The 26,310-nt window shown below is 48.6% G+C and overlaps 1 protein-coding gene across 2 annotated transcripts; it reads left to right on the forward strand.

Annotated features, from left to right (window-relative positions):
• The first annotated feature begins 4,225 nt into the window (after positions 1 to 4,225).
• Positions 4,226 to 25,377, forward strand: FAM3D (FAM3 metabolism regulating signaling molecule D). Of its 2 annotated transcripts, none has more exons than XM_074550219.1 (10): positions 4,226 to 4,259; positions 20,562 to 20,623; positions 21,363 to 21,470; positions 21,825 to 21,845; positions 22,321 to 22,444; positions 22,687 to 22,745; positions 23,100 to 23,150; positions 24,103 to 24,187; positions 24,330 to 24,456; positions 24,660 to 25,377. In XM_074550219.1, coding segments are annotated over exons 1-10 (729 nt in total). In that variant the 5' UTR covers positions 4,226 to 4,257; the 3' UTR covers positions 24,750 to 25,377. The 2 variants fall into 2 exon arrangements, with proteins under 2 accessions (XP_074406320.1, XP_005488436.1); XM_005488379.4 differs by lacking the exon at positions 4,226 to 4,259 and adding an exon at positions 19,669 to 19,901.
• Positions 25,378 to 26,310: the final 933 nt, after the last annotated feature.

Genomic DNA, 26,310 nt, shown 5'->3' on the forward strand with positions numbered 1-26,310 from the left:
TATACATTTGAAAGAAAAAATGTCACATCTGACAGAAAGATATTTCCATGTTATTGTTGGAGGGAATAAGAGTGATTTATTCTTACTTTCTCCACTTCACACAGGTGAAGATTACCCCAGTGCTGAAGAAGATGAGCAAGTTTTGACTCTTTTGTATGATCCATTTCTGAACTGTTACTTTGACCTGAATTCTGGGAAATGCTATGAATTGGCATAGTCAGAACATCAGAGGGTATTATTTTGTATTCATAGTATCTTCTAACTTCTTGCAAAATCTGACTGAGCCATATAATTTATTATATAACTTGAAACTTAAATTAAACAATAGTTTTGCAAGCAAATTAATATATGTGGCAAGCAGTGTCTTATTTTTATAGCTTTGTATTAAACCATAATGCAGTGGAAGATCACATAGCATAAAAGTTCTTTGTGTGTAAGACAGTTATTTGCTAGTCTAATTTATTTCCAATATTCACAGCTTCCATATGAAAACAAATGAAGCTGAATCAAGAAGGTTGGTGGTGTTTATGTGTAAATCATTGTTTTACTCAAATTAAAAAAAAATTCCTTGTTTGCTGTGTATTTTGTGAGGTGCTGAGGGTATCAGCTGTAACAGCACAGGGCTGAGGAGTGGGGAGGGGTTGGTCCAACACTCCAAAAGTGAATTCTTGTGCCAGGTAAGGCAGGGAGGTGTTTGTGATTCCTGTGGGAAGCTGGGCTGGGACGGCAGGTCCAACTTGTTTGTGTGAGCTTGCAATAAAATAATGCAATTAATTTAACACACATTGGGTCTCAGTGCAGTTTTCAGTGAGGGCCTTAAGTTCCAACTTGGAATTTTAAAATTTCCTGCATCACTGTGGATTTTGCTTTTATGGTATGTAAAATAAGTCTACACAAAGAATACAGATAAAGAGCACAAAGATCACAGAGAAAGAATACAGATAAAGAGCAGAACATATGCAGCATTTGCAAATGAAATCACAATATAAAATAGCGTGCATGTATTTTATTTGTTTTATATATTCATGGATTTATTACTGTGCATGGATAGTGTGTAGTGTTCTTTGATCTAAAATCCAGTTAACCTGACCCTGATGTTTCTGGCAGCTGCTCAGCTCCAAGCTGTGCCCAACACTGCCAGCCCCAGAGCAGGAGCAGTGCTGCTTGCCAAGAGCATCCCCCCCAGCAGGACACTTGTCTAAAGGGTAAATAAATCACTGAAACACCAGCTGCCAGCATAGGAGAAAAGCTGTTGCTTGGGAGTTGTCCATGACACAAGAAGTCCAAGGAGTTTTGTTTTAATGGAGTTGAGTCAGTGAAACAGCTCTGGAGCCCCCAGTCCAGTACATAACATTTCCTGAAGGGAATGTGAAAGTCACATGGCAAAAGTGATCTATAGGCATTGCTGGTCATTCTTGTTCTAAGTTTCTACTTGATTATATCCACTGCTATCCCACTGTAATTATTTTCAAGCTGACTACTCAGTGAATTTTTAAGAATAATGTATTTGAATGTCATAAAGTGAGCTTAGTAAGCTCAGTGCAAGTGATTTAAAATTATATGCCTGTAAATTATATGTAATTGTAGATTCCAGTTAATGAATATCCTAGAATCAATTGAAAATGCAGTTGTTAATAGTGGCTTGGCATAAGATCAGATTGTGTATTTGGCTCTGTGGCAGGTACAAACACATCATCACAAATTGATTCAAGGAAGAGTAGCACTGAAATCCACAGGAAGACAGATACTGCACTGATATAATTTACTTACCCTGCCTTAGCCAGGAAGATTTGTACTGTTCTTGCTAATGCCCTAATCAGTTTAAAAGTTCAATGAAATCATAATTTTGACTTTCAAAAATCAGATGCTGGCTTGTACATACTTGTGCATATCTCTGGCCATTTTAGCATCATTTAGTGATCAGGACCACACTCCCTCTGCGTGTGGCAAGGGTATTTAAAACATGTCATTAATTTTCTTTCATAGCCACATATCTCACAGGAGAGGTTGGGTGTTCCAGGGCACCACTGTGAGTCCAGACTGCGTCCCTGATGCAGCTGAGGTTGCCACTCCTTGGGAGAACAGACCCCAGCTAAATGCTGGCTGCAAACTGGTGTCAGGGGAATTGTCTGTCAGGGGAATTGTCTGCCAGGGCCTGTCTGGGTGGGTGTGCTCGTCCTGGCACTCACTCACCTGTCACACGCAGAAATGCACCAGTAAGGGTCGCGGACATATTTTATGAAATATTCTTTTGCTAGGATCTTTTCTCCTGAGAAGCTGAGGCCTCAGAAATGAAATGTAAACAATGGTTATCTGCTGCTGTGGAATGCAAGAGGTGCATCTTTGGTCTCATGTGGTTGTTTTTAATTGATGGCCAATCACAGTCCAGCTGTCTCAGACCCTCTGGTCAGTCACAAGATTTTGTCATCATTCCATTCCTCTCCTTTGCTAGCCTTCTGATGAAATCCTTTCTCCTATTCTTTTAGTATAGTTCCAATATATCATTTTCTTTTAATATAATAAATATCATAAAATAATAAATCAGCCTTCTGAAACATGGAGTCAAGATTCTCATCTCTTCCCTCGTCCTGGGACTCCTGCAAACACCACCACCAGTAGGCACCCAAAGCTTGGGCAAAAGGGAGACTCCACACTCTTATCCCTGCCTGTAATGAGCAAAGGAGGCAGGTGAGGACTGACAGTAGGTTCAGGGTGAGTCTGTTGTTCCCAGTTCACAGTCAAGCACAAATAGGATCTGTTTTCTTGTCATTAGCACAGTAGTATTTTACAAGTAAGCAGCTGTAACCTGCTTTTCAAGATCAGCAGTTTGGGATCCTTGCCCTTTGTGTTCTAGTTAGCAGCTTTATGTCTCCAGCACCAGGGGGATTGATTGCCACCAGGCTGTGAACAACAGCTCTGCCTGGAGCAGCACCAGAGGCTCACAAGGGCTCTGAGTTCTGCTCACAATGTTTTTCTTAACCATCATCCTGTGAACCTCAAACTAAAGCACTGCTGACACACAGCAGGGGCTTTGTTGAGCCAATTTGTCAAAGCCAGCAGTTATGGCAAGTGATGAGGAACACAGAGATTTGCTCTTAGCAGTCATGGGCAACGGTTGAGGCCATGAGAATCACAGTTTTCACTAGAGCAGGCTTTCCAACAGGTAAAAGTACCTGTGTCTGGGCATAAAGATTCATAAATGAAACTGCAGGGATTTATTTCTACAAGCTGGCATCAGTTATGAATTTTGGGAACAGAAATTTTGAAATGCAGTAAATTTCAGTAAGGGTTCAATAATGTTCCTTGGACCTGCATTAAAAATAGAGAAGTTAGCTTGGTGGAGCTGCTGGAGTCAGCAGATCACATCTCAACCAATTGGTCTCCCAGGCCTTTCTATGTTCCTCTCGCATGTGAGATGTAACTGATACCTTTGCTTTGTTTCTGCTTGCTAAGAAACAGTCAACCAGCTTTCATAGCTCAGGAATAAGAAGAAACCTTTAAAATACAATTTATTGCTTTAAAACACAGCCCAGAGCAGTGTGTTTCTGGAATGTTGCTGGAATGATTCTCCTCATCTCTCATTCTTTTTGTCTTAGGTCCATCCAGCATGGTTTTGTCCAAAGTCCAGCCAGGTTTCAGCCCTCAGGTGTGTGTGAGAGCAGCAGCACTGAGCCTGGTACCTTGTGCTGCCACCTGGGCTCCTCCCAGCTGCCCTGAGATTTCACACCCTTGTACCCAAGTGTTGTCTGTGCCTGAGCTCATTGTGCCAAACAAAGAACACACCCTGTCCTAAGGAGCTTACAGTAAGAAATCAATATTGATTTTTCTCCTCTGCTGCCTGGGTTACTAGGTGAGAAAATATGAAAAGTCCTGCTGTATTATTCACATATTCTTCTGCCATCAAGCATTCTGTTCAGAGACTCATCCTCTAAACACTGAGGCAAGTGGCAAGGATACACAGGCTGGAAAATCCTAGAAAATAATTTTGCATAATGCATTTCATATTCAATTTTTTTTTTTTCTATAAGGTTTTTCCTTTTTTTCAAAGGGTTTCATTTTTAAGCAATGGGCTACATGTAAAATGAAAAGACAATCCAGTCTTTCCTATGTGATATTGCTGATAATCACTGCTTTTCTCATGGTTACTATAGAAACTTGGCATCCTTATCTGCCACCTTTTTTGGCATCTTGAAAAAAACTATTTAAATTCACTTCCCTGATAAACTGAACGCTTGGCTTGACGATACCCATGGGAATATGTAAGTGTATCAACAATATTTGTAATTTCTTCTTATTTGGTGTTTAACTTGCTCATTAGCAGCTGCAGAGGCATTTCTGATGGGATGTTCAGGGATCCTGCTGCAGGCACTGTCAGCAGCACAAATGCAGAGTCCTGGATGAAACCCAGGAGCAGCCACGAGCTCCCAGGGCTCACATGCATCAGCCCAGGGTGCCAAGACCTGAGCAGGATTTTGCTCCTGTCACACCCCTCCAAAAGCAGCTCTGTTTCCAAGTCTGACAGTTTTCAAGCACACAAATAATCTGTGAGCATTAAACTGCATGGTAAGAGTGGTTATGAAAGTTCCTCTGGTAAATCAGCGGTGAGTCAACACTTGTGATGCTTTTAATCCCTTTCCAAGCCTCATCCAGTCTGCATGGCTGATGAGAGTGGGCTTGGGCTGGGGATGCTGAGGAGCTGAGAGACATTTCTGGAGGTGAGCACAAGGCCAGTGCAAACACCAGGTGTCCCAGCACCAGAATTATGCTTGTAACCAAGGCTGTTTTTTGTAGTTCTATCAAAATGTGGCCCAGATGGGTCTCTCTGCTTACACAGCCCCTGCACTGGTGTCCTTCAAGGCGTCTCACAGGAATCCCCTCAGCACTGGGGGAGAAAGGAGATGTCAGCCCTGGGCAGCTGCTCTGGCTCCCTCAGCACGAGGGTCCAGCGAGCAGGGGGTGATCAGCCCTGCATCTTCAGCACATCTCAGGGTTCAATTTGTTACCGTGTTCTTTCACCAGGAGTTTTGAAGAACAGGCAGGTTTGAAAGATTACAGAAATCGGTTACAAAACAGCACAAGAAAAATGCTTTAAGTCATTAAATAAAATGCAATTTTACTTTTGCATTGTGGCTGGAGTGCTCCTGGGGACTAACACTGAGTTCTCATCCCAGTCCTCACAGGTATCCTCACCTGGCCTCTGCCAGAGAAGAGTTTCAGTCTATGCCAGTGGTGGGTTCTCTGCACTGACCCATAGAGCAACAGTAAAACACTTTTCATAAAGAAACCCAGCTAGGCTCCCAGTGCAAACTGCTAGTGCACTTCAAAAGATGTTTACATTACTCTGCTTAGGGGGTTCTTTGATGAAAAAGTTTATTATTGGATGATTGTGCATTTTATCTGCATGGGAGACCAAAAAACCTGAGGTCACAGAAATTACTGACGTTGTTTTAGAGCACTGCATATTTATTAGACCATCTGCTGCTGCAGCACTCAAGGCAGAAACCTCCACACAGGCAATCTATTCCCAGCTACTGTTTTACCACCTGATGTGCAAAATATCAAAGCTCTGGATGCATTTATTACAGCACCGAGTAATTTTCTAATGAATACATAAAGCTCAGCAAACATCCCGTGCAGTAGTTTCCTGTGCATTAGGCTGCTGTTTTCTCACTGGGGCTTGAGAGGAGCCTCTGAGGAAGAATAGCATTGTGTCAGTGCTCTGAGATGTTAGTGGGGTAAAATTGAGTCATCCAACTGTGTGCCATGGCAGAGGACCTGGGTGCTGAGGGCCTGGCAGCTCAGGGTGCCAGGGATACCTTGCAGGGCCCTTGCTGTGCATCACACCTCATTTAACAGGATCTATAAATCCTCTTGTGCCAATAGAAGGAAGTGTCTGTCAGTCTGTCCATCTGCAAGGTGCTCCAAGGACTTTTACTGATATCTCCTGTTATCTTTTACTGACATCTCCTGTTAATTTCCAGCTCATAAGCAAACCAGCCCACAGCAGGTTCTGAGACACCCAGGACAGGAGTGCCAGCTCACATGGATCCGCCATCCCATCTCCTGCAGCCACTTCCCCTCCAGAGCCACCTAAGAGCTACACACACACAGACAGAAGGTATTTTAGGTATTTAAGGTATTTATACCTTCCTCCAAGTGAAACAGGGGGTTTGATATCACTTTGTGCACTCATCACACTGAAGGTCATCGTGGGAACACTTTGCCACTGTTGCAGGTTAATGATGCATTGTTTAAAGGGGAATGAGCTGTCTGTAGTCAAATTTACAGCTGGATTTAGCACTGAGTGCCAGGCAGAGCCCAGCTGCTGAGCCAGGTGCCTGTGGCAGGGAGCTGCACCAGCCCTGCTGTGGCTGCAGCCCCACGCCCTGGGCCCTGCCTTTTCCCTATTCCAACAGACTTCCTCCTCCCTGGGCTCTGCTGGCCCCATCCATGGGCACCCTGAGCCCAGAAAACCCTGGTGGCACCCATTTGTGGGGCTCTGCATAAAAACCCAGTGAAATAAGGATAAGGGTGCTAATTCATGAATTTGCTTTCCCTTCCTGGTCCTCTGACACCTCCAGCTCTGCAGCCCTCTCAGCAATAAACTCAGCGCCAGGAGATTAAAATGTACAACTACGTGACACCTTATAAGCCACATAAATATGGACTGGCAAGGCCCTGTAACAATGAAAGATTTTGCACAAAATGTTCAGGCACTAATTCAGTCTCAAGGCTCTCTTTCCACTGCAGTGGGTATGCAGTGCCATTATGAAAACTTGACTGAATTATAACCCTTTATTCTTCTAGGGCACCTTTTTTTTCTATCTTCACAAGGCTTTGTTTTGATCCAATCATGAAAATAAAGAGCATTAGAAATACAAATTCGCTTGGTGATAGATTTGTTTTCCCTGGAAAAACGTGTTATATGCTAGGAAAACATCTATTAACTTGTAGTTTATTTTAAAGCTAATGGATAATTATTATTCTGTGGAAATTTTTTTCCCAGGGAAGAGTTTAGTTTGCTGAATGGTCCCTTTCCATTTGCAGCACTGATGTTTCTTTTCCCCTGCATTAACACGTTACCAGATGTTATCAGAATGAATGGCTGTGCTCTTGGCTTTGAATTTTTCTTTCACATTTTTGACAATTGTTTTTTATATCTTGCATAAATCACTGTAACACATGATGAAGTAAAGCAGATTCAATGCCTGTGAAGAGTTAAGACACTGTTTCTCCTTTATGCAACAGCCTGTAACTATATTTTAAAGCAGTTAAAATCTTTTATGAAGCACATTGGCACATTTGTGTAGCTGGATCACTGAGCACACTCTAACAGCCCTTAAGAGCTCTCTCACAGTGTCAGGTAAATCCTTTTTAACCCATGGTTCATTGGCCACAGTGGTGCTGGATGATGCCAATCCCCTCTGGGCAGGGGGACACCAGCTGCCACATCACCATGGACATTCCCAAAGTTCCTCTGGAAAAACCAATCCAGATGCTGCAGATCATCACTGCTTCCTTCCATAGGGAATCCAAGCTGGAGACAGGACACCGTTTGCAGTGGTTGGTGAGTGGGACAGCCCATGGCCAGGCAGACAGGAGCCCCCTGATCCTGGGGGAAGGAGCTCCTGGAAAAGCCCCAGTCTTGTGTGGGATGAGGAGCAGGAGCCTTCATCCCAAAGGGTCAGTCCTGGGGGAGCAGGAGGTGACACCTGGTGCTTGGGGACATTTGTGGCTGCAAGCAGCTCAATGGCACCCAATCTGCACACCCCAAACACGCAGGACACCCCTGTGCAGTGCAGTCTGCACTCAGGGTGGGTGGATGGGGGTTATTCTGCTCCTTTCATGAGCTGATTTATGACTTGTTTACTTGTATACTTCACCCACACTGCTATTGGTGTAATTAAACCTTGTTAAACTGCTCAGGCCCCCCTCAGGCGTGTGTTGTAACACATTTTCCCCCCCCAAAAACCATAATTATTGTGTAGGGGGAGGGAAAACCTGGGGGGTGAGGAAGGGAGTCAGGCCAGCTTGCGTGCAATAAATACCTGTTTAGCAGGCAGAGGATGTTTAGTCCTAAATCAGATTGTGCATTAAAAGTGGAAATTGCTGAGATTGGTGTTTACCTGTGAAACCAAAATTACTTCATGGAGAAAATAATTACAGATGCAGGCTCTCTAAGAAAGCAGTTTTGAGCCTTTATTAAATAGTTAAAATCAAGATGCTGCTGTGAAGCTCAGCATCAGCACATTGTGTGAGGGCTGGCTGGGAGGGGGCTGTGAGCTGTGTGTTGTGCACACCCCACTGAGCTCTATGCCACAGTTTGCAATGTTTTTCTAGGAGATAACAACTCCCATGAAGTAATATTAAATCAGGTGAAACAGGGCGCAGGGGAGGTGTTTTAGTACCAGAAAAGGCTGATGAGTTCAGGGAATTATTAGGGAAAAATGAACTTTATATTAATAATAGTCATCTATTAGCTGTAACAAGACAGCAAACACCCTAATGAGGGAGCACAGAGGCACAGAGCTCACCAGGGCTGCAGTGCCTGTTCCAGGGGAGCCCCTGCCTCTAAAGCAGCTTCAGTTCAGTGCTGGATTCACTCAGGGCCTCTCTGGTGAAGGAGATCCAGTGGTCACTGCCAGGAGGGTCTCTCCAGATGTGGTCCCACAGCTGGGGCTGGGTGGGTGGGAAAAGAATGTTACATATAACAGAGAATAAACAATCTGGAAGACCAGAGCCAAAGAATCCCGACTCCTTCTTCCATCTCGGGGCTGGGAAAAAGAGACTTTCTAACACCTCGGGGTCATCTCAAGCACAGAAACCCTGAGCCTTGCTGTCACCTGGAGCTGCTGTGGACACTTTGAATACTTTGCAAATTCTCAGGCATCTCCTTTGGCAAGTGAGGAAGGCAACTCCAGCCTCTCACTCATCAAATCCCTCAGCCTGCTTGTCTCAACCAGGAGTAAAGGCTAAATAAACACATCTAAACAACTGAAAAGCACGTCAACATCCAACTTCAAAATAAAATGCAGTCAAGTGTGAAATTATACCTTTTATTCCATAAATCTTCAGCAAGCAGCACAGTTCTATAGCTTGTATCATGCTTTAATACTGGCAGAATTTAACACACCATGCAAAGCCCCATAAGGTAATTACATTTCATCTCAACAAAGCAACAAAATCCCAGCTCATTCAATCCCCGCCATCTGAGGAGGGATTATAGACAATTCAGCACATGTTGATTTTTCCTGGTGATAAATCCAAAGCAGGTGACCAATGAAATGTGAGTGTGGGATCCCAAGGCAGCTGATTTACAGGGGAAAATAGAGATGTTATTTGCTGTCCTTCAAGGCAGCGTCACCCTGCTTTCTGAATCTTCCTGAGCTTTATCCTCCACCTAAAAGAAGCTTAAAATGTAAAACTTAACCTTGAACAGACCATTTTGGCACTTGGCAATTGCCCCTGTGCAAGGTGTTTACATGCTTCACAGCAGATTCCTATCCAGCTTTAAAAGAGTTATTTAATTTTGCAATAAGTGAGGTTGTATGACTGATGGTGGAGATGATATAGAAAGCCAGAAGAAGACACTCACAGCCCCACATCCTGTAACACCAACCATCAGTCTCCAGAGGTTTGGGCATTCCAGACCCACAGGCCAGGCTGGAAATATTTGTCATCAGAGCATGTGTTGGTTGCCCTTCTGCCAAACCAAGGGTATCTCTGTATACAACAAACCACAATTAATTTAACTAATTTATCTATTAACTGGCCTGAAATAAAGCCTCCAAACTTTAATTAGCCCTCTGTGATTAAATGCAATTAAAACCCTTAAAGCAAGTCAACAAGGACTGCAGGCACTGTCATTCCCCAAGCCAGCACAAAGCTACAAACACACACAGGATAACTGAGGGTGAGGACAAAAGCATCGTTCCCCAGGCACAAAGTAACATGATTTTCTGTAATCCCTTACCCAGTCTCTGCAACAAGACAAGACCTTGGAAAGGAGACAGGACACAGAGGCCTCCTGAGGGATGGGGTGAGAGGCTTAAAAGTCCTAAAAGGGGAGAGGAATGCAATTGCCTGCCATGATGGGTGCTGTTGCACCAGCCCAGATAATGATGATGCCCCTCAGCAGCCCTGGCAGTGATGGGGTTCAGTGATGGCACAGACACAAGGGAAATTTGATGGGACACTTTTTCCTCTTTACTCGTTTCTTGTGCCTTGTTTACTTGCATCTGAACCAATCTCTGATCAGTGCTGCACAGTGATGGGAAACAGTGGGGGAAAGCCATGACAGCTTCCCGGCACTTGGTGCTGTTGTATAAAACTGAAGGCAGGCAATGCAGAAATTACTTGCACAAGCCTTTCCACGCTTTTTCAGCTGATACACCTCATGAATGCAGCTCAGTTCCTAGCTCCTTCCAAAAACACCAAAGACTTGAAGTGGTGCATGCAATTGTGTTGCCATAGTTGAGTCTTGTGCGTGGAGAGGGCAGAGGGAAACCACCACAATTTCCAAGACAGAGGGAATGGCACTGGGCAGTGGCAGCACAGAGGATTAGATTGAGCAAAGAATCACCTAAACACAGAGTGGTCTTGGTGGAAGACATAAAATTAGATGGGAAATTTTTATATCAAAAAGTTCACAACCTTTCTAGGAGGTGATGAGCAGTGGAAAACCAAAATGAGGGAAAATACTGCAAGGTGAGCACTAGACAGATTGCATAGGGCAAAGAATTTGGTAATTTTATCATCAATTATGATGAAATAGGAAGACAAAAGTAGAAAGGGCAATGAGAAACCAGGAAATGTCACTGAGGTGGGGGACAGCAAGGAGGTGAGCAGCAAGCAAGGAAAAAAGTCAGATCTCTAAATATAAACCACATCCTGGTCCCTTGTTCCAGCTGTGGTCATTTCTCTTGCCCTTTAGACTTTTTGAAAAGCTGATCCCAAGCTGTAACTTGAACAGCCCCAAATCCTCCCTGCTAATGGCAGCTGTATTCAGAATTGTGCTCTGTAGTGTAGGAGGAGCTGCAATAGGCACCCTGTGGCTCCCCAGCCAGCACAGCTCAGAGCGAGCACGGCGCCAGGAAAAACCCAGCAGGTGCAGGAGAGCTCCCTGAGTTATTTCCTATTCTCTGTCTGGCAGTAAAGACACAGCTACACCGGGTGGTAACTCTTAGCAGATGGTGACTTTTTAAAGTTGATTGCTGTATAAATGATACTTTCTGAGTTTGTTCGTTTTAATTCAGATTCTCAGTAGTGTGTTCAAATGTCAGAGAGCATCATATTTCTATCTTTTATTTCCTTTGTGAGCAGAAATCTTCTTTAAGAAGTCTAGGAATTACAGCTTGGGAGAGAAGATAGACTCCCTCGATGAAAGTGATCTACTTTACAAATGTTACAGAATACTATAAAAACAGGAGATGCAAAAAGCCCCACTGGCTTTGTTCTCAGTGGAGAGTTTGAATTTCTATTGCGCTTTTAAAGAGACATTTTGTCTGCACTGTAATGTTTTATTGGATCTGTGAGGTCCATTAGCAGCACAAAAGCAGGATTTCCTCTGCTGGCAGCACAGGGAGGGTGGGGAGATGGGGTGGAAGACATCAAATTCATTTACTACTGCAGGTAAATAATAACAGGACAAGTGAATGAGAATCTTATTCACCCCCCAAGCTGGGGTGGCCAGACCCCCATATCCTGCTCTGCTGTAACCAACCAGCAGCTCTGGCTGGCCCCATGTGCAGGACTGTCATGTGCTCCTTTGAGTATTTGCTTTTCAATGACACAGACCAGAACTGGCCACAAACAAACACCCCATGACCCAGCACTAAGGTCCATCACCTGATGATGTCAGTACTCTGAAAAAAATGGAGGTGACAAATGGATGAAGCACCTGTGTGATTTGCACTACTGCCACCCCCTGCCACCACAAGAAAGCCCCTGCCCATGTCCCCAGCTTGGGAGAGATGCACCAGATCATCACAGGTGCCACTGTGGCAAACTGGGGACACTCAAAGGGCTCTGGTAGCTCACTCATCTGCCCTCTGCACTGCACCTCCCCTCAGAGCCTGTGTCTCAGCCCATTTATTTATTGCACCTCATTGGCAAAAAAAGGAAAGACATCCCCTGGCCAGAGGGAAATGTCCCAATTAAAGAGCAAACGATGCAGTAAAACAGCAGAGCATTCTTGAGAGCAGTGGTAAAAGCGGCCACCTCTTGTCCTCAATTTATGCTGCTCCCATCACCCTGGGCATTATATTTGTGCTGACAAGGATCAGTTTAACCCCTGCCTGCAATCTAATAAAAAGCTGGCATGGTGCAAGCATGCATAATCTTTCTTCAGTGTCCTAGAATGGATGCAATAAAAAACTGCTGCTGCTGCTCAATGGTCACAGCCACTGCCTGGAATAAATAACTCCCTGTCTGAAGCCAGCAGTGGGAAGGGTTTTGGACCAGAGGTTTTTCAGACCCTCATCTCTTTATAGAACTTTAAAATCATGGGGTTGTTTAGGTCAGAAAAACCTCCTAAGTTCATCAAGTCCAACTGTTCCACCAGCACTGCCCAGTTCACCACTAAACCATGACCCATGAGCCACGTCTACACATCTTTTAAATCCCTCCAGTGACTCATCCTGCTCCCTGGTCAGCCTGTTCCAATGCTTGACAACCCTTTTGGTGAAGAAATTGTTCCTAATATCCAATCTAGTACTCCCTCATACAGCTTGAGTTCACTTCCTCTTGTCCTGTTGCTCATTACCTGGGAGGAGAGACTGACCCCCACCTGGGAACAATCTTCTTTCAGGGGGCTTTTGGGAGCAGTAAGAACCTTCCTGAGTCTCCTTCCCTGTGGGCTGAGCCCCCCAGGTCCAGCTTAGCCCCCCCAGCACATCTCTCTGGGCTGAGCCCCCCAGGTCCAGCTTGGCACCCCAGCACATCTGTGAGTGCAGCACATGCCTGGTGGCATTCAGTCACCCACCACCCCTCAGTTTGTGCCAGGGGCAAAGCAAAAAGTCCCAAAGGCCTTGTGCCATCGACAAACAGCAGATTCTTGCCCCTCTCATCATTAATTGAGCAAGCCAGCACAGCAGAGCTGGCATTACGCTCTGCTACCCTTTGTAATGAAATCACTGCTGGGCGCAAGAAACAAATTCAGCGATATGATACTAATAGGGTTAGAAATTTCCCATGCAAATATTAATAATTTATATCTACATGCCTTTTTTTTTTTTTAATACTGCTTTCAGTCTGTAGCAAGGGAGTGCTGAGGTCTACCAGCCTCTTGTCTGGGGAAGGTGCAGGTGTTAACCTGGAGACAGAGGCCCCCAACACGATTTCACCAGGGGCTCAAATTAGCTTTTGGAATCATGTCCTGGCCTATTTCAAAAAGGAGACAATCCTTAAACAGGAGCACTTCTTTCATGGACCAACGAGCACCAGGAGATGGATGTCGAGCCTTGGTGTGCCCAGGCCCCTTCCCACAGACATCTTTGCAACCCCTGCACCAAGAGCCAGAGCTGCTGATGCCCCTGCAGGAGCCCAGGGTGCAGTGAGCTGTGGCCCAGCTGCCACAGAACACACCAAGCAGCCACCAGAATCTTGAGGTAGCTGGCAGCAAAAGGAGCAACCTTTGGGGTACAAAGTCAGAGGGATTTAGGGACTAAGGAGACGACATTTTATTTTAGAAGTAGGGAAGGATTTGTGTTGAATGTCCTTTTTTTCAGTATTAAAAAAAGTCTCTGAAAGGAAGGGCAGTGACTGGGAACCTGCAGGGTTGAAAGAGAAGCTAATTCCCTCAGACAGGCATAATTGCTTCAATTCAGAATGGTAAAAATGTGGAATTAGGAATAATCAATGGCTGTTTATGATCTGTGTCTATACTGTGAATTCAGCTAATACGGAGTAATTACGCCGCGCTAATTCCTAGTATTTGTCATCGCTCTGTTGCAGAGGAGTCCTGCAGAACAATAAAAGCAGATTGGCTGTGCTGGGCGCACAGACCAGGGGCTGGGCACGGCACGGGATAATTTCTGTATATTCTGGTTTAATATACCAGCGGCTGTGAGTTCCCTGGTTCCCTTTCCGCGCAGCAGCGCAGCCGGGGCTGGGCGCTGGGATGCGCTGCACAACAGCACCCCCGGCAGCCGGCACACCGACCATCCATCCCTGCCGGCCACACAGCTCCTGCTGCCTCGCCCTCCTGCCCGGGATTGTTATTTCAGCCCTCTTTAAACTCTGTCCTCACGCAACCCCTCCCATCCGGCAGCAGGGAGCCGTGCCGGATGCTCGGTGACCCGCGGCACCGGGGATGTGTCACGGTGTGCCGACATGATTCACTCGCTGTGTGCCCGGTGGAACAGCGCCGGTCCCGAGCTCTGCAGCAGGGCCAGAGCAGAGGCGAGCCCAGGGCAGGATTGCTCGGGGCAGGGTGAACAATCCCGCAGCAGGGAGGTGTGCCTGCAGGGACAGCTCTCCCTCTCACCCATGTGGCGTGCGGGACTGCGGGCGGTGTTTAACACAAACACAGGAGGTACAGAGCGTTTCCTTGCCGAGGAGCTACACGTAACACCTGCTGGGCAGGAGCAAGCTGAAACCAAACACCCACTGTGCTTATCAGTGGCCAAACATTTCCTAAGGGAATTTGTCAACACTTTGTCCAAGTGAGCTCACTCCTGAAAAGCAGCTTTTACTGGCACAGCAGAGCCCAACCAGGGATCTCTGGGGGAAACCTCCTTTCACATCCTGGGAGGGACAGTCCTGCAGCCACTTTCTTGGCACCAGTGTCCCAGTGCTCCCACCACTCACTGAGGGTCAATGCACCCAGTGTTGGCACATGGAGCGAGGAGGAGGAGGAGGAGAACAGCTCCTCACTCACCAGCTCGCTCCTGCTGGTCTACCAGAGTGCTGATCACAGTGCAGTGAGTTTGCACCACTGATTATTCATTCCCCAGTCTGGCAGCTTCTTGATACCACATCTATTATTTTTTTCTTGATTCCTCTTTTTCTATATCTTCCTTGGGGAAGCCTGTGAATGAGGCTTGGTGCATTTTAATTGCACTGCACCAAGTAAATTATTTGCTTAGTCAAAACTAAGCTGTTGCCCCACTCCCACTTGACACATTCCCTAATGTTAGGTGGGATTTAAAAGCCCATTTTTGCTGTGTGCCACAGTGGATGGGCAAAACCTGGGCTACCACAGGATACAGAGATGGGACGTGAGGGCTCCCCACACCAGGGTGTGCTACAAGGAAAGCCTACAGCTCCCCATCCTTTCCTGTGGTTTCAGGGAAACATCTTGGATGAAATGTTCAGTTCCAGAGAGCAGAAGCATTTCACACACAATTTCATTGTTGGAAGCTCGTGGCTCTGCTGATGGTTTTTGCTCAGTTCTTCTGCAAGCAGCAGAAATGGCTCCATCTCCATGGAGGATTTGGCCTCAGGTCCCTTGAAGGAGGAGGGAAGCTCAGCATGGACCAGGCTCCATGGAACACTCCCCAGGGTGTTACAGTCCCCGTGCCCTGGGGCTGCTCCTGCAGGGCAGCAAGCAGGGGACACAGCAGGGACAGCGCTGGGCACTCCATGGCTTGGGGCACTTTGTTATTGAGCTGAGCTGGTTATTGCCAGCAGCTAACCAACCAATAGGAGGGATATTTCCCCTGAGAGGCAGAAGATTTTTGATTTAGACTGTGCTGTTTAAGCTCAGACTCTCACCACAGCTAGAATTTCCTTCCGAGGGCAATAATTATCCCAAGGCAGAGCCCAGGCTATTCTGTGTGTTTGCTTTTCTGCTTCCTGTCTGGAACCCTGTTTGATTTAGAGGCTGTGATTTCCCCCAGAGTTCAGCTCCTCCTGCACCTCTTGCCCAGCACTGAGGACCAGAACTGGGGGGAAGCAAAGAAAAGCTGAGGGCACAACTTTATACAGAGATCACCTTCAGGTTTTACACTAATTATCAGGAAACAGCAATGGTCCCACAGGGGCTCTGCTCCAGCCCTGTGCAAGCTGCAGTCCCAAAGGCAGCACTGTTTCTGCCAGCCCCACAACTCCTCCACTGTTTCTTGAATGAAAATTGCTTTAAAAGCTCCAAGAGAAGATGTTTGGTTCTTCTAAGTGGTAAGAATGGAAAAGAAAAAGGAAAGAAGGAATGGAAACACTTTTATTCTTGACTGCCAGGTAAATGAAGTTCAACTTTGGAAAAAAAGAGAGAGTCCCTAATGCTAACTTCAGGAGTGATTCTTTCCTTCAGAACCATAATAACACCAATGATAAATGATTAAAAAGAAAACAGCCTAAATCTGTACCTTGAGTTACTCAGGACTCCTTTTGAGCTTGGGACCGTTGCTGGATAAATAAATGCTTATTTGGAAAAGGAACCTCCAGCTTCCTACAAATGACAGGCAGAGAAGCAGAACTCAGGGCCAGCCACACACCTGCAGCACAGCTGGGGGGAAATCCCGACAGATCAGGTTGTTCTGGTTTTATATAACTTTGGGGAACACCACTCCTGGCTTCATGCCCCCTGTTCCCATTGCAGCACCCCTGCCAGCCACGTGTGCTGCTTCGGGGAAGAGCCGAAAGTCAGGCTGGTGCCCACTCTGGGAGAGGTTCCCAAAAAGGCGAGGGCCAAAGGGAAGCAAACCTGCGCAGGAAGCGCTGCTGACCGCAGCAGTGAGTGCTCTGTTCTCCCTGCCGCGGGGAGATAAGGGGATAAGGAGATAAGGAGGTATCAGGCTCGGGGAGGTGCCAGGAGGGCTGGGCAGGCTGGGCAGGTGCCGAGCACATGGAGCCCCGGCTGGCCGGATGTGCCAGCGCGCCCGGAGCCCGCCCGGACACTGAGCGGTGCGTGGGCTTGGCCCGTCCCCTTGCCCCCTGGAGCATCACTGAATAACGTGCTTGTCCTTGGACTTGCTGGCAGGTTAGGGGGCTGTCTGGGGGAGGTTTTAGTTGTTCTTCATCTCGTAGGAGAAGGGAGAGGAGGTGGAGGGGAAGCCCTGGGCATCCTTTCCGTGGGGCACAGCTGGGCTGGGTCATGGGCTGAGCTGAGGGGAGCAGGGATGGGCTGGAGTCAGCTCTGTGCTGTGCTGTGCCGTGCTGTGCTGTGTTGGTCAGACCATCGTGGCCATGGATGAGTTTGCAGGGTGCTCATTCTGCAAATGTGGGGCTCGTCCAAGGTCAGGCTCCTGCTCAGGGCATTGTCTGTTTTCTCCTGCCCTGCTGAAAGGGTTGGTGTAGGAACCAGGTCTTGCTGCCCCACACAGTGCCCGTTACTGAATAACCAGTTACAGAATTACTTCCTTTAATAAACTGATGGCATCATCTGGAATTCTGATAAACCAGGCTAGGTGGAAGGGCAGGAGGACGCAAGGTACCAAGAGCTTTCTGCTAGAAAGCAGCAAAACACCCCAGGTAACTGAGGGCTCGTGCCAGGGCCAGTTCTGCCATGGGATGCCCTCTCCAGCCATTTGGTGGATGCAGAAGCTGGCCAAGCATTTTCATAAGCAAGAAAATTTATAAAGCTCTCTAGTAAACAGCAGCCTCCTATTGATCAACTCAGCAAAGTTCAGTCAGACTGATTCCTTTTGAGGCTGGCAATGGCACTGCTGCATCCTCCATTCCTGTGGTGATAAACCCTGAACACAGGGGGGATGTGCTCCCACCCTGCCAGTCCCTCCTGTGCATCCTGCATTCAGCTGTGCGGGAAATCCCTGGATTTTGGATGGGGCAAAACTTGACTCAGGGGCTGTGGGCATCTGGCAGTCACCCTTTTGGGGTTGCATCCCCACTCTGCACCAAAATGGTTTTGTTCACAGTCAGGGACCTGTTGGGAGGGAGAGGGACCCGTGGGGCTCAAAAGCAGGGAGGAAAAAGAAGGAAGAAGAAAAGGCAGAATTTTGTGGGTAAGAGCAGTGAAGTTTTCCTGCAGCACCGAGGGAGAACAGGAACACTGGCCGGGTGCATCCGGGAAGGGCTCCCCGGGAGGGCAGGGGTCTGTCTGTCTGTCTGTCTGTCCGTCTGTTCCCCAGCAGCAGTGACTCAGCTCCGCCAAGCGGCGCTTCAGGCCAGAGCAGGCTGGGGTGGAGCTTTTCCTTTTCAACACTGAGAGCCGCTGTAACAATATTTGTCCAAGAACTTTCTTGTTCCTGAAATGTTTTTTTTAAGCAAACAAGTTTGAGGCTTTATTAGACAAATAACTCTGTTTAACATCTATCACAATTCCTTCTTTTCTCCCTCTCCTGCCAGCAGCTCTCTGGCAGATGCCAGAACACAGGTGCCTTTTATTCTGGCACAACTCGAGAAAGAAAAAAAAAATTATCGATGCAAACAATTAAAAAATAATATAATAGAAGTCCCAGGACAGGGCCACTCTCTTGTAATGCAATCAGGCTCTAGGAATTTCAGCACCCAGGGACTCCACCCAATAAATTTTATCTGGGATTAAGGTGAAGATAAACAGCCCAAAGAAATATATTACTTCCCTAAAGCACTGGCATTTATTGTTTTATTTTTCCATTTCTCTTCCTCTGCGATGAAATCAATATGTGCAAAGAATAAAACCACAGCTTTGGTAAAGGGGAGGGCTGTGCAGTGGGCCCCAGCGAGGCCAATGTTCACTGCAAGACTGGGCACCCAACAGGGAAGATTTTGCAAACCCAGTGGAGTTTTTCTCCACTCTCTATGTTCAAGTCCCACCCCAGCTCTGAATCCTCACCAGATCCAGGCTCTGCTCAGGGCACTTGTGGGGAAAACAGCAAACTCCCAAGGCAAACCAATACCACTTTTGAAGTCTCCACAACTTGCCAAGGGGGATTGTGAGAAGTGGCCCCAAGTGGATTGTGATGGGGCCCCATTTCCCAGCCCCATCAACAGATCAGGCATGGGATGGGGAGCCAGAAATGGGAAGAGAGTCCCTGTGTTCATAAACTTCATGCTGAAAGGAGCAAAAGGGAAGAACCTTGTGCTGCCCCTCCAGATCCAGCCACAGGCAATGTTTGTCCTCTAAAACCTTTAAACTGTCCTTTTTCAGGTCTGTGGATCTTATACCATGGGCTGGCTCATGCCAGCTCAGACACAAGCCCTGAAATCCATTCCAGAGTGACTGTGCTGAGGGCTGGGGTGTGGGGAGGGCTTGTGGCATCACAGACCCCCTGTCACCTCCCTTGGGGACAGATTCCTGCTCACAGCCAGCCTTGCTCTGGGGGGAGCAGCTGCAGAGAGAGGGGAGATGCTGCTGGGAATCCAGAGTGCCCAGCTCATACACAAACAAAACCACTTTGTCTGGGTACAAGGGGGACACAAATCCCTCCCAAGGCTCCCCTTAATGCAGGTGGGCCAGTCTCCTTGGGGAGCTGGGAGCAGCTTTGGCAGACTGTCCTTGCTGCAGTGTCACAGCAGGTCTGGGGACAGCAGGGGAGTGACACAGGGAGGAGTGCCAGGCTCCAGAAACCTCAGCTGAAACTGATGGGGCTGCCTAAAACCCCAGACAGTGATGCTGCAACCACCCCTGGGTGTAGGGAACCACAGGGAGCCTCTCCTCGGGGCACTGAGGGGGGACACAGCTCCATCCACAGCCAGGGTCAACAACACAGCCAGCCCTGGGAGGGGACCCACAGCAGGGCTGGGCAGGAGGAAAAGCTCTTCTCTCCTTCCTTGTGACGCAGCAGCCTGAAATCCACGTCCAGCCCAGCCCTGCTACAGCCCGCTGCTCCTATTTACCTTTCAAACAGGAAGAGCAACTCTCAGCACAGCTCATTGACAAATTCTCTGTCAAACATTACTGAAGGGCTGCTTTAGTTGCTCGTGAACTCTCAGCACCCATCTCACAAGTGACATTTCAGCACAGGGCTCCAGCATTGCCAGGACAGAGGTTCAGCAGACTGCAGCAGCCCCGAATTGCACAGGTAGGAGCTGTCCCAGCCCTGGGGAGCCCAGTGTGGGGTGGCAGAGCCTGTCCCATCGGTCAGGGTGGCACTGGGACAGAGGACAGAGGGCAGCAGGTGGATTCTCCAGGGTAGGAAACAGTTCATGCTCCAAATGACAACCCCTCCCTGTCCCCGGGGTGAAGACTCTCCAGGTGGAAATATTCCTGGGTTTCAGTCAGGTGTCCACCAAGCTGGCTGCTCTCCTCAGCACAGTGGTGCTGCCCTTCCTCTCTTCTCCTTTGGATCTTAAGAAAGACAGGCTTGTTCCCAGCTTGTCCTCAGCATTTTGCAGTGCCCAATATTTGAAATCTACCCTGCATCATCCCGGAAGAAAATGTGATTGAAAGTGTCCTCATTGCTACCAGCAGAACAGAAAAGGCTGCTCCAGGGCATGAACGGGGAGCACAGGAGGCAGCAGACCCGGGGAGGGTTCAGAGGCTCCAGAAGGAAGCTCAGGCAGTGCAGCTGCTCCAGGATCTAATCAGGGTGGGACCTTCTGCGCGGTAGGAATTTGCATTTCTTTGATGACGTCCTCACTATTGCAAATGTGACTGAACATAGCAATCACCTTCTCACCTAGAACGTGCCTGGCTTTGGTGGGTCACAGGCACTCTTTAAGGCATTGCCTTCTTTCCTCAGGGTGACCTGTGGCTGTCAGTCCTTCCCAGCTGTGCTCCTGCCCACCACCATGCGGGTAACAAGTAAGGAGGGACACATTTACTTTTCTCTGGGTTTCTGTGGTTCTTTATGTCTCCTTCTCATTTGCATGGTGCCTTCCAGGCCCAGCAGCCTGCCCTTCCCCTGCCAGGGACATGGGAAAGGGCCTTTGTGTAAGCATCAGGTTTTTACAAGATTTGTGTCTATTTCAGCCTGTTGTATTTTTCCCAGTGAAACCTTCTGTGACTGGGAAGAGATGGCTATTGAGACGTTCCTGGTTCCATAAGAGCCATTCAGCTGCAATAAAAGTACATTTTTCTGCTCTCTTTCCGTGCAGGACTGGAACGTTTTGCTCTGATGAGCGCTGCTTTAAAGCCAAATGCCAATCACAGTTGTACCAGCAGCTGCTCTGCTGTAGCTAGTGACTAATTGGGGGATAGCAGCCTTCCCAGCACTGGGAACATAAGAAATATTTGGATTTACACAGCCTTCTGAGTAATTATCAGATTTACTTTAACATAGAGAGAAATATGAATAGTGCCTCCCAGCAGAACAGAAATGCCTATCTGAGCACCACCACATACCCTGGAGATGGTAATTAAGAGATCAGAATCCATTTGGAGGGTGAGGGATTGTGAGCTGCCTTCCCACACCGTGCAGGCACTGGCTGTGACCCTGTGCCTGCTAACCTGGGGACACACGGATCAAATCAAAATAAACCAGAGGGATGATGTGGTGCCTGCCCCTCCTGCAGCTCTCACCCTGCCCCTCTCGCACTCCCAGGTGTGGTCCGGGCCGTGCTGGTGCTCCTCACCCTGCTGGGCACCTGGTTCCTCATGCAGACCTACTTCCAGCACAGCTGGAGAGCCATCAGCCTGCGCAGCTGGCTCGGTGAGGCACGGGGGGCTCCAGAGGGACGGTGGGAGAGGCTCCAGGGTGGGAGCCAGCCCCAGAGCTGGGCACAGCTGCCCTGAGCACTGCGATTTGCAGCCTCTGGATGAGCCTTCAGCCACGAGCTCTGACCATCAGGGCAGGGAGGGGACAGTGTGTGGTGTCGTGTGGTGTGTGGTATGTGGTGTGTGTGGTGTGTGTGGTGTGGTGTGATGTACTGTGTGGTGTGGTGGGAAGCTGCACTGGGGTGGGTGGGTCCAGGGATGCCTGCAGCCATGGGAAGCAGTTTTACAGAGCTGGTGCCTGGACAGCTGCTCCTTCAGGGTGTCTAATCCTCCTGCTTGATACCCACAGGTGCCCCGAAGAAGCCCAGCAGTGAGTATTGCTCTCGACTTCATCACACAACTCCAGGGTTCAGGGCGATGGTGGAAGCCTGGGATCTCCTTCAAGAGCCCCTTCCCTGAGGCAAAAATCCCCCTCTCCCAAACACAGGGGATTTTGTTACTGCACACAGCAGTGGGTCTCTGGCAGGCCCCAGCCTTGGCCAAGAATGGGGAAACTTTGGGCAGAAAAGCCCCAAGGCCTTGCCTGGGACACCAGCTCTGAATGGTCGCAGCACACAGCATGTGTCACACCTGGAGCAGCACCTGGCCTTGGCACCATAAACCCCAAACAAGAAGCTGGTCCCAGCCCCAGGACAAGCCTCCTTCATGGAATAAATTGGCCCAGGTGTTGCCCCCTTGGCGGGCCAGTACATCCCAGTCCAGCCCCTCTCAGGCCCCCAGGGACACAGCCAGTGTCCCCCCATGGGGACAAAGCCATGACCTTCAGCTCCACTCCTCCCTCACAGGTGAGAAGCTGCCCCGGCACAAGTGTGGGAACCAGAGGAGCTGCCCCCAGAATCATTTTGCCTTCAAGATCATCAGTGGTGCTGCAAATGTGGTGGGACCCTCGATCTGCTTTGAAGACTTGGTGTAAGCAGCACATGGCAGGGACAAGGCAGCCCTGGCCTCCAAGAGGGCAAGTTTGGCCTCTGCCAAGCACATCAATGGCCATCACAGTGTATTTGTGGTTTAAAAAAATTTAAATAGATTTCTTTGCTCCCACTTTTGGTTACTTTGCTATCTACAGCAACTGCATCCCACCACAGTTTCAGTGGTGTCAGCATCTCCAGGGCATCCCTGCACTCACTGGTGCTCTCTGCTCTCCTTTCCAGCCTCATGAGCAGCGTGAAAAACAACATTGGCAGAGGCCTGAACATTGCACTGGTGAATGGTGAGTCAGAAGGCACTGACCCCCTTCTCCCCACTGCCAGGGTCCTTCCTTCCCCAGGAAAGCACAGGCCACTGAAAACCCTGTCCCAGGCACTGAGGCTGAGCCCAAAGCACATCGACCTGGTGGTGCTTGGGGAGCGCAGCCACAATCATGGTGCACTGCCAGTGAGAAGGGAACAGACCCACTTGGGTTGTGCACAACCAGCTCCACAAACTCCACCAAGCAGCACAGTCACCATTGCAGCAGTCACAACACACTGAGGGAACAGCAAAGCAGTTTGCTCATGGCCAGGCAAGGCCCAGAGCCACCCCAGGGCAAACTCACTGTGCTCTGTTTTCAATTTTAACCTTTCAGGAACAACTGGGAAGCTCCTGAAAACCGATGCCTTTGACATGTACACTGGAGGTAAGCTCAGTCACCCTGCCCCTGGGTAGCTCACACCAGCCCTGCTGGCTGCTGCAGCTGCTTCTCTGCCATTTATTTAATGATAAAGTCAAAGTGGGCTTTGACCAGTCTGGGTGGTAAAAGCCCAGCTTCCCCTGAGGCCATCAAGCCTGGAGTCCTCACAACATTTCCACATCCAAGATTGGCTTCTCACTCCTTTTACAAGCATGTAGTAGCCTGGAAAACATGATTTCACTCACCTGAATTAACCAAGGCACTTGAGACTTGAGAAAAGTACTTTCTGAGATCAGGATACACTAATCCTGATACTTTGCAACCTGTAACTCAGTTTTGGCACACTGGTGGCTGAGCAGCTGCTCATTCCCCTGCCTTTCACAGCAGGATAAAGGAGGGAGCTCAGGGAGACAGGGCTCCCTCAATCATTCCGTGGATTTGCAACCTGCTCTTGGTAACTCTGGTTTTAAGGAGAATCACCAATATAATGAGATTTCCAGCCAAGTTTGTGAGTGAGATGCTCAGGGAAGAAAGCAGCAGTCAGCTCGTGTGCCACTAGATGGGGCCTTGGATTCAAGCATCCCACAGACACGGGATGAGGAGAAATTCCCCTGGTCCAGCCAGAGGCACCATGGCAGGGAAGGCAGCTCTGAGGCCAGGCAGGTTCAATTCTTGTGCTGGGAGGTAAATTTACACAGCTGGATTTCGAAATTAGCAAGCAAAATTTATGCAGGTGGAATTTCCACCCTGCCGTTGTCCCAAAAGGAGGACATCAGTCCTGTGCAGTGCAGGAGAGCCCAGGAGGGAACACAGGATGGGGAATGCATTGTTTGGGAGCCCCCCATTCCCCCAAATCCTGGCTAGCACCAGCACAGTCAGGTTATTTGCCAGCAGCCCAGAGGAGGCTCCCCCAGCTACCATGCAGAAGTACCTCCTAAATCCCTTTTTTCTCTCTCAGATGTTACCAAGCTGCAGACCTTCCTCCAAGGGATCAAGCGTGGCACCCTTGTGCTCACAGCAAGCTATGACGATGCTGCCACAAAGTGAGTTGGCTCACGGAAGCAACACCAGGCTCCCCAAAACCACACAGCTGGGGCAGCTGGGCATGCTGCTGCCACCAACAGAGAGGGGGAAAGAGGGGACACCCAGCTGGCAGCACAGTGACACCTCCTTTCCCTCTGTCAGGATGAATGCCAGAGTGCGGGCGTATTTCACGGAGCTGGGAAGCAGCCACGTGGGCACACTGGGCTTCAGGGACAACTGGGTGTTCCTGGGAGCAAAGGGGCTGATGAACAAGAGCCCCTTTGAAAAGGTACATGGCCCTCCCCTGCCAGGAGCTCTGCAGGCTCCATCCTCTTCATGGCACCCCCCGAGCTGCACCTCACCCACCTGTGTGCAGAAGACAAGGAGCAGTGGCATTATCCCCACACCAAACCCAGCTGCAGCTTCTGCCACCTGGCAGACTTGCACTGCTCCAACCTCCTCATTCATCCTCTCTCTCTCTTTTTCCTGCAGCACATTAAAAATGATAGAGAGACAAATAAATACGAGGGCTGGCCTGAGCTGTTGGAGATGGAGGGCTGTGCCCCCAGGAAGATGGACTAGCCCCAAGCTCCAGCCTGCCATGAAGGGCAGCCTCACCAGTCACACAGGGACACCAGCCCCGTCCTGGGGACTGCAGCCTCTCCACTGCCAGGTCACAGAGTCCAGCAGCTCACAGGAACTGGCTGTGTCACAGCAGGAGCTGTGCAGGCCTGGGAGAGGAGCTGTACAAGTGCCTGCAGAGCTGAGCAGACACGTGGCCAGGCTGCAGCCAAGCCATCCTAATCTATGGGTCAGTTTCGGGTATTTTATTTTTCTATCTTTTAACTAAAAAAATTTGTAGAAGTTTTTGTAAATTTCTTAAATGAGATTTCTAATTACAAAACACTACCTTCTCCTTTCCATTTTCAAGCATAATCAACACTTTCCCCCACAGGCAGAGCATGCCAGTCCTGTGCCACCAGTCGAGCATCACCCATCCCACAGCCCTGCTCACAGGAGCTCCCTCTCCCCACATGGCACTGGGTAAAGTCATCCCTAGGGATGCTCAGACTTTGGTGGTTTCGCCTTGGAGCTCTTGCCAATGTCCTACAGCACAATAAGGCCAAAAATTCACAGGGATAACACGCAGCAATGAAGGTTAATATTTGCAGACCAAAGTATCATTCCTGGGTGTTACAAACTAGTTTAAACCCAGAAGAGCAAGGAAAATTAAGACTCTGTTTATAAAACAGAAGGAGCTTTGAAGGTTCAAAATATTCCCGAAAACAAGATAAAAACAAACAAGATTAAATGTTGATGCCAAAAAATTGATATTTTGATTTAATAGTAAGAGAGGCAAAGAGACAGAAAGTCGAGAAAAGTTAGAAAATGCTAGGATTACTTTTAAAAGCAGAGGACAGGTCACCACCTCACTCTGCTGCCTTGGTTACTGCTGAGACAAGGTGGGGGGAGTGGAGCAGGTTTTGCACTGGTTTTTTCTGCTGTTTGAAGAGTCTCATCTGCCCTCCCCGATCCCTGGAGCAGTTTGGCTGCGATGTGGCCGCCCATCCTCGGGATGCAGGACCCCTGCCTGGTCTCTGCAGCCAAACCTTGGTCTGCTCCTGGTGCTCCCTCCCTGCCAGGGGGCACAGGAGCAGGGCAGGGGTCCCACAGCTCCCTCCTGACCTCGGTCCAGGGCTGCAGGATCTCCCCAAGCAGCCAGTGTCAACTCCTGGAGGCCTCAGGATGTGGTGGAGGCGGGGGAAAGGCAAAGGTCAGGGATTCTGCCCCTCTCTTTCCCCTCCACATTCTGCACCAGTTTTGCCTTCCTTTTTATGGGCCTCAAGGCAGGTTACTCACAGTTCATCCCACCCGTAGTTTTCAGGTGTTCAAAAGTGATTATGATAAGCAGATGTAATGACAGAGCAGTTTTTGAAGCCATTCTCTTTTTATCATGTTCTTACACTGGGTTAAATCCAGGCTAAATCCTCTGCGGCACATCCCCATCAAAGGTCAGGATAATGCTAGGGATGTGCCAACCTCGAGATGGATGGATGGAGGGATGGATGATGGATGGATGGATGGATGGATGGATGGATGGATGGATGGATGGATGGATGGATGGATGGATGGATGGATGATG

The sequence above is a fragment of the Zonotrichia albicollis genome, chromosome 12, assembly GCF_047830755.1.
Source record: "Zonotrichia albicollis isolate bZonAlb1 chromosome 12, bZonAlb1.hap1, whole genome shotgun sequence".
NCBI classification, from domain to species: Eukaryota; Metazoa; Chordata; class Aves; order Passeriformes; family Passerellidae; genus Zonotrichia; species Zonotrichia albicollis.